Here is an 8,311-nt window from a genome sequence, read left to right as displayed (position 1 = left end):
ACAATGAGCGAAATGTTGTAGCCAAATCATAAACATCTCTTCATTAGTCCAGCCATTTCGAGTGCATTTTATTATAGATCCTTCAGGTGCATGTCTTCCATATACGTAGGAAATTCTTTGTCCACAAAAAATGAACATAGGCGGTATACATATAGATTCCACTTGCGCTCATTGCACAAATAACCGTTGTAGTTCTCCCTCTTTCTCCTGATGTGATAGAAGCAACACATTTTGCCCCCGGAGCCAAAACTCTGTCAGTTTCCTTTAACAATAAATATTTTTAGATATGATAAATAATACGTAATCACACGCGCGCGCGCGCGCGCACGCGCGCGCACACACACACACACACACACAATTTAAATACCACATACATATAAATAAAATAAAAGTCCTTTACAAGAGAAAATTCTTTGAATAACAAAATACAGCAAAAATTGCCAAAATTCATATTAATAATTTATTTGAAAACGTAATTCATTTTGTTTATAATGTTATACATATTTGTCATTAAAATTATGTTACCTGAACCGTTGAAATTCCAGTTTCATCCATATTAAATATTCTACTCGCTGGGAAGTGATAAGTATCCATAAGTTGCTGCAGATTTGTGTAGAATCTCAATACTTCGACTTTATTGAAGCCTCATATTCTATTTATACTTAATGCTTCAGACTTTCTTGAGGTAACAGATGGATTACGTTTCAAAAAACCTTCTAACCACGCTTTGCCAGCAATCCTCTCATTTTTATTGAATTGATTCTTGATGTTGCTTTTTTCTGCTAGTTCGAATGCCATTTTTCTACATTGTTCAGGTGTAACTCCGTAAAAAATATTACACATCTTTAAAATGCGCTCTGCGATATGTCTTTCTTGTTCGACAGAAAAGTAGCACCTTCTGCCCAGCACTGTTTTAGATACATTATTTGCTTTCATTCTTCTTCGCAATGTACTTTCTGGGATTCCAAACATTTTGGCACTTTTCCTGATATGCGTTCCTTCAGAAACTGCTACGAGGACAGATTTCAATTTATCAGAACTCCAACTGCCCTTTGTCGTCGTACGGCTATAAAGTCACATCTGTAACAATATATGTACATAAAGAATATTATTTAAAAAACTTATTTTAAGAACAAATAATCACATAAAGCTTGTTAAAGCTTGTAAAGCAAAAATCATCGATCTAACCTCAAAATATAATCTTTCAAAATACTGTTTTGTTTTTATTTCCTGAACGTGAATATCTGACGATAAAATATGACAGATTTGTAAGAGAATAACTACGTTTTTTAAAACAAAAGTGCAATACTTACTTTTATATCAGCATAGGTATTCAAGTGATCAAGAATCAACACCTCCGCGCTTCACAGCCATTTCAATAGGCCTTTTTATCGCAAGCAAAAAATTGTGCACATGTGCAAAAAACTTAGCCTCACCTGATGGATTTTCGTACACTTTTTGTTGAACAACTCAAATTGTTTAAATATGAAAAAGTATAGGGCTTAAAAGATTAAAAATTCAGCTTTCCAAATAATATCTTAATGTTATGAATTGATTTTGAAGAAACGAAATTACATGAATGTATTTGAAGTGCAAATCTGACAATAAAAGTATATCATACTAAATTTAGACGATAAAAATTAAAAAACATAATGACTTGTTCTGAAATTTCGTATACATAGTTAAACATAATTGCATCAAATAACATTAATTTTCGTAGTGTCGGCCAATGCAAATTGCTACAATAACAATGCGCCATATTGCCCACTGCGCCGCGTTACTCCATTCTCCCCTATAGTCTTAAAAATCTATCAGTCTTATTAATCTATAGTCTTAAAAAGGGTCAAGGTACATTTATAGCACAAATATTACTTAAAATTAAAAAGATTAAAATTAATGTTTTTAAATTTTTACTATAAACCTAAAAAAATATTTATCATAACTTTAAACGTACATTTTTCTCAAGACGTACTATTTTATCAAGGTTTGAACGATAGTTCAATCATATTTTGATATTTTTGAATGAAAATTCACACGAATATTTTTAACACCATTCGCACAGTCTCTTGAGCCATTTTTTAAATTTGTATTTTTATTTTATTTTTATAAAACAAAAAGAAATGGATTTTAACTAAAAAAAATATCGATTTTAAAAATGACCTAAGAATTTAATTTATGATATAATTATCTCAGTTCGGTTTAAGATTGTGTTTAAAAACCGAAAGTGACTTTGAAGCGCAGTTGTAAAACTGGATGTGTACATAAGTAAATTCACGCTGAAATATTATTTAAAACGTTAAGATCCAGCTTAGATAAGACCTTTTCTAAAATTCAAAAAAACAAATTTATTTAGTAATTTTTAAAAATAAATTTTCGAATATTATCGTTTTAAAATAATTTATTCCTTTAAATATTTAAATGAATTAACATAATCGATTTATATACTTTCTTAAATTAATATGCGACTGCTGTTTTCAGAGGTAAGGAGGATAGTAGCTGCATTCGATCAGCAAAAAAAATAGCTTTGTAACTATTGTAAAATTCTTTAATTTAATTGATTAATCTTGCCCTTTTAGTGCGTCTTACTAGAACTAAATATATGAACAATCATATTAAAGGATTTTACAACAGTTGTAAAACTGCTTTTTCTGTTAAATGCAGCCAATATTCAATCAAGACATAAAATCCATCGAGATAGGATATAAGCTTGCATTATTTTTCAGACGATGGTATCAGAAGGACAGCAAAAGAAATATGATGAATATAAGAGTATGCTGGATGTGGATACGCTGGAAACGGCTAGATTGGAGCTTCGTGAGGATGACAACACGAGAGACCAAGCGCTGGAGCAATTTCGTCATTGGATCGAGAAACATCCTGCGATTAAAAAATGCAGAACTGATTCGTTGTTCCTACTAAGATTTCTTAGGACGAAAAAATTCAGTTTGCCAATGGCACAAGAGATGTTGGAACGGTATCTCACTATCAGGCAACTTTATCCCAATTGGTTCCAAAATCTCGACGTTGATGACCCGGAACTTATGGCCATCATCGATAACGGCTATTTAGTACCAATGTTAAAGCGAGATCAGCACGGCCGAAAAGTAATAATGTCATGTGCAGGTACCGATCCCATGAATACAAAAGACTAATTTAAGACGCAGCTAAATGATGACATATTTGATAGAGTAAGGGCTGGTTGCTTCAGAGAAACTATGTGATAATTTATTTAATGGATTAAAGAGTAAAAGAGTAAGAGCATTATAAGAGAGTTAGAGAATGAGCTGAAGTTTATCAAAAGGTGGAACAACCCAGCCTAAATTTATTAAATTAAATGTCTTTTGTTAATCTTAATCAAAATTAAACAATCGTACCTTTTTTCTACGTTTAGCACAGTCCTCAAGTAGCATTTATCTATGTATTCCACATTCATATAAACATAGATCTAGTCATTTATTTTCACGTTTCAAAGGTGCGTTCCACTTAAAGTTCGCAACGCTCGCGAACATTATTTCATCCTTCTTGTTATCAAATATTAAACAAGGAAATTATGCATGCGAGTGTTGAAAATATTAAGTGGAATACATCTCCAGTTGTTGGCATTTAATTCATTGTATTGAAAGTTACCCAATTTTTAAATAAAATTCTTAATTCGTGGTTGATATTATATTATATTAAGCCCGACATTTCTGCTTCATAGTTTCAAGCAATTAATCTCCGAGCATATATTTAGAATTAGATATTCATTCTACTTTATTTTTTCCGTTTTTTTTTTAAGAGCGTTTCGACCCTAGTAAATTCTCATCTACACACTTGATCCGGGTCCATAGTATGGTGGTGGAGACCTTGATGAACGATGAGAAAAGTCAAGTCCACGGCTACACATATCTCAGTGACGCGACGGGATTGTCCATGAGCCATTTCAGCACGTTGTCTTTCATGGACATTCGTAATATATTGAGGTGCATACAGAACAGTACACCGATGCGTCACAAGGAGACGCATTTAATCAATGTACCCAACAGCATAGCGAAGATCATCGAATTCGGCATGTCTATACTAAACGACAAGCTTAAGTCTCGCGTCATGGTAAATATCGCCAAATAGTAAAATTCGGTATGGTAAATATGGCTGCGCTTAAATTTACACATCCTACAAATCATATTTGCAATTTTTGCAGATACATAGGAACGTACAAGACCTAAAAGAAGCAGTGGATCCAAAGATACTGCCGAAGGAATATGGCGGAGAAATCTCGCTTTCGGAAATGATCGGTACGAAGATTCTCCTCGCAATTCTTTCAAGTTTCAAGTAGACTCAAATTATATTATTTCCTAACATGCTATCTATCTTTTAGACGAATTAAAGAAGAAGCTAAAACAGAAAAAAGATGAACTCAAGGCCCTCGACGATATGTATATTGAAATATCGCCGAAATATTACCAAGAGGTTAACGAAGAATTAAGCGGAATATGCGGTTCGTTTCGAAAATTAGAGGTCGATTAAGAGCAATCTATTTCTTTTCGATTTTACAACTTTACATTGTCAGCACCTCATTTAAATAGTTATTTTCATATTATATGTGATTACACGTCGTATTAATGAACAAGTGTTTTACCAAAAAGAACCGTAGAAATATATTATTGACACAGAGATGTGAGCACGTTAAACGTATGTACAATTGATTTATACATCAATAATTATTAGCTGGTTTTAACTACATTATAGTTATTCTTAGATATGTTTCTCTCTGAATCGCTTTATGATATAAACAACAAAAAATAAAATTAGGTAATGTTAAGTAACATCCTGGTACAATCTGTATATGAAATGTACGAAAATTTACTTTGATATAATAATACCTCGAAATGTTGTGTGTGTATAGTACTCGTTTATAGCTCATATGTACATAAGTTTTCCTTGTAACAGTTAAGATTTCGTAAACATATAAGAATTAATGCTCGTTCCGCTGGTGGTACCAAGTTACCTATCATCTTTAAGTCATTATCTTGATTACTTTAAGATTGTAAATTGTGGTTTGACATGCTCTTAAGCTCACCGTCAGCTTTCAGGATAGAAACTTTTATGTTTTATGTTATGTTATTTTATTATATATTCTAATTTTTCTTCAGTTATTTCTCTGAGAAACATGGAGATTATAAATCTCATCTAAATTGGTCCTTAACGTTTTTCGTCATTAAGACACATATTGAAAAACTTTTTGGTATTTGTAACTATAATTACATGTTATTATAATTATGATTATGATTGATTGATATAGAACTATACATTAGGGCGGTCGATATTTTAATTTTTGAAATTTGATCGGGACACTCCCTAAAGTGGTTCAATATTTCAAAAAAAAATAACATAATTTTTTCAGATTTTTTTGAACAATATTAACCCGTGCCTCCGGGACAAAATAGGCGGAAATTAAAGCATCTTTGTGCACAAAATTCGACCGACGCTCTAATTCTTAACCAATTAAAAATATTTTTTTATAATTTTGCTCGAAATTGAATGAGCTAAAAGCCCGTTCTGCGTATATTTTGATTACAGTCCAAATAAAAGATGGCCGATCCAATAAAATAAGCAAAAAAAAAAATTAAAATTATACGATAACTAATATTGAATCGGCCATTTTTAATTTGGACCGTAATCAAAATTTATGTAGAATGAACTTACAGCAAATTAAAAAAAAACTTTAAAATCGGTTAAGAATTAGAATGTCGGCCGAATTTTGTCCACAAAGGTGCTTTTGCGCTTACTGTGCTCCAGTAGCACGAGTTAATATTGTTAAAAAAATCTGAAAAAATTTTGGTATTTTGTTGAGATATTGAGCAACTTTAGGGAGTGTCCCGATCAAATTTCAAAAATTATTAAAATAACGACCATCCTAATATACATGTATAATATAGTTACTACTAATACTACAATAGTCATAATCATAATTATATTAATATATAGTTATAAAGTTATAGAAACCAAAAGTTTTTCTCTCAGTGCATCTACTTACGAAACGCACATTCGTAAATATGTCATTTTTTAACATGTTTTACATACATTCGAATTAGGAAACAAAGCTGTTAGCTGTATATATGAAGATTTTAGGATTTGTAATGTTTATTATATAATATTTATTATATAATGCTCTTATGTTGTAATATTATTGTTTAATGAATAACGGAGCTCGGCAACTTAACAAAAGATTTTTCCATAAATTCATAAAACGTATTTAACGATTATTTAGATATTTTTACTTACAGTTATACTTGAGTTGTGACGCCGCTAAAATGTCTATTGCGGGACTATGTCCATAATTCTGATTTGATTTTTCTAACATGAAGAGAGAAAGAGGGAGAGATTGTATATGATATTTATAGAAGATAGGTGTCGGTCGTAATTTGTGATGAATACGCAAGATTCAATATATTTTTATAATTTGTTTAATGTTTATTAGTTTAAAGGGAAAATAACGATGTGTAATAGAAATAAATAGTTTTATGAGCAATTTCGTCAATTTGTACCGATATTATCTAAATAAAAAAATGTTTTATTCATGACTATCGAAAAAGGGTTCATTCTCCAAATAAGATGTCTAAAATTTATAATTTATTTAATAACATTATGCTTTTTTCCTTGCTAAATAAACATTAGATAGTTTACGGGCATTAAAAGAGATAAAACACACATTGTCCGCATTTTATTGAATGTAATACCAATAGACATTTATCATGATACGAAATCAAATTTGCCAGATTCATTAATAGTTTTAATTGAGCATCTCAATTGGTTATATGTATAGGCGCGCAAGAGACTTTTTTATCACTTTTAAAAGTGATAAAAAATTATTTATTACATAAATAAACTAAACCCTTTGTGTGTGTGTGTGTGTGTGTGTGTGTGTGTGTGTGTGTGTGTGTATGTATTGTATATACACATATTTATTGATCCTCGTTAGCAACGTTTATTATTTGTTTTAAAAATTCTGTGCTTGCCGGCGCTGTAGTATAAAGACTTCCTGAAATGAAGGAAAAAGTCTGCAATGTAAGTTAGATATGATAAATGTTTTCCTATAAGCAGATTTGTATCTTGATTATTGCAGATTGTTATCAATCATGCATATACATATATAGCCGTTTACATACCAATAAAATTTTGTAGACTACTATCAGAAACAATAATTCTGCAGTTATTCCTCTGTTGTACTTTAAATCCTACACAGCGAAATCGTTCATCGGTTTCGTACAGATTGGCGTCCTTCCTTGGACTCAAGTAGGGTTGTCCACTGAAAGGATTAATAAAGTCTGCCCAGTAACCGACCATTTTGAGCTTTGTACATATGTCGGAGGCTGCTAAAACAAACTAATAGACTGTAATGTATAAATGTATCTTTCCTCTGAGTATGTAGATATATTTAGAATTATGAGATATCGTTTTCTTATTTCAAAAAGTGTTTTTGAAGTTGACAGAAAATTATCGACCAATTAAATAATATCAGCAAAAAGAATATATTTTCCATATAATCTTTGATGAAATAATATTCACTTTTACATTTGATGATTGATGAGATGATATTTATCTCATTTGTGATAATTCAAAAATTTTTTACATGTGTCACTTTTGAATTAAAGAAGCGATATATATTTATATATATTACATATGTAGCTTTGAAACAAGTGCCATACTATCATGCCATACAATATGTAACTTACATATTTGGCGAGTTTTTCCGTTTCTGCTTCCTTACGCCATCTCATTGACTTAAGATTTGCTTTTTGACTAATAGTTATAATAGTGAGATGTGACATAGTTACATCTAAGCATCCCGGAAATAGTTCTTCTATACTTTTTCGTAGAAGAATAGGACACTCCTGAGCCACACAGTTCAATGTCGGCCGTATAGCCTCCCAATTTTCTACATCCTTTTGATATCTGTTTTTATTGTTCAATGGTTCCATAAACTCTTCTTTGTCACACAATTTGACGAACTGAGTCTTGACTTGGGCTGTGGTAGTAGCATCTAGCCAAGCAGGTCCTATACTTCCAGGAAGATAAAATCTGAAGCCCCTTGGCGTTAACAATTCCCAATTGGAGTTGACACCCAAAACGCTGTTGTCAATATCTGCGTTTTTACAATATACCACAAATACAAAAAGTGTATACTATACACTTATATAAAAAACATACTTTCGATGGCTTATATAAAATTCAAAATTCAATACAAGTGGCTTTAAAAGTTTTATAGTAGGCTTAAGGTCTAGTTACAGGTTCTTTTATTTGTAGCTGTGTATATATATATATATATATA

At 31.2% G+C, this 8,311-nt stretch overlaps 2 protein-coding genes and 1 long non-coding RNA gene across 6 annotated transcripts in view; 1 reads left to right on the top strand and 2 right to left on the bottom strand.

Annotated features, from left to right (window-relative positions):
- LOC108723472 (clavesin-1) overlaps nucleotides 1-5,075 on the top strand; it is a 9,296-nt gene extending 4,221 nt beyond the window's left edge. Inside the window, exons 2-6 of one of the 2 annotated variants that reach the window (XM_018449270.1) lie at nucleotides 1,832-1,876; nucleotides 2,722-3,123; nucleotides 3,779-4,089; nucleotides 4,181-4,274; nucleotides 4,358-5,075. In XM_018449270.1, the coding sequence (XP_018304772.1) occupies nucleotides 2,727-3,123; nucleotides 3,779-4,089; nucleotides 4,181-4,274; nucleotides 4,358-4,506 (951 nt within the window). In that variant the 5' untranslated portion in view covers nucleotides 1,832-1,876; nucleotides 2,722-2,726 and the 3' untranslated portion in view covers nucleotides 4,507-5,075. The remainder of the gene's footprint in view (nucleotides 1-1,831; nucleotides 1,877-2,721; nucleotides 3,124-3,778; nucleotides 4,090-4,180; nucleotides 4,275-4,357) is intronic. The other variant, XM_018449269.1, reaches the window with a different exon arrangement.
- Nucleotides 7-1,385, bottom strand: LOC108723477 (uncharacterized). The gene is made up of 3 exons (XR_001936645.1): nucleotides 1,314-1,385; nucleotides 526-1,080; nucleotides 7-262 (listed from the first exon to the last, which is right to left on the bottom strand). It is a non-coding gene; the product is annotated as an uncharacterized lncRNA (long non-coding RNA).
- Nucleotides 5,076-6,928: 1,853 nt separating the features above from the next.
- Nucleotides 6,929-8,311, bottom strand: part of LOC108723474 (methylmalonic aciduria and homocystinuria type D homolog, mitochondrial) — a 3,404-nt gene continuing 2,021 nt past the window's right edge. For all 3 annotated transcript variants that reach the window (XM_018449271.1, XM_018449273.1, XM_018449272.1), the window contains exons 3-5: nucleotides 7,716-8,125; nucleotides 7,149-7,365; nucleotides 6,929-7,021 (exon numbers count right to left, since the gene is read on the bottom strand). In XM_018449271.1, the coding sequence (XP_018304773.1) occupies nucleotides 6,945-7,021; nucleotides 7,149-7,365; nucleotides 7,716-8,125 (704 nt within the window). In that variant the 3' untranslated portion in view covers nucleotides 6,929-6,944. The remainder of the gene's footprint in view (nucleotides 7,022-7,148; nucleotides 7,366-7,715; nucleotides 8,126-8,311) is intronic.

Source organism: Mycetomoellerius zeteki, unplaced genomic scaffold (assembly GCF_001594055.1).
Source record: "Mycetomoellerius zeteki isolate Tzet28-1 unplaced genomic scaffold, Tzet1.0 scaffold241, whole genome shotgun sequence".
Taxonomy (NCBI): Eukaryota; Metazoa; Arthropoda; class Insecta; order Hymenoptera; family Formicidae; genus Mycetomoellerius; species Mycetomoellerius zeteki.
Note: the sequence above shows the minus strand (reverse complement) of the source record. Positions and strands in the feature narration are given on the sequence as shown.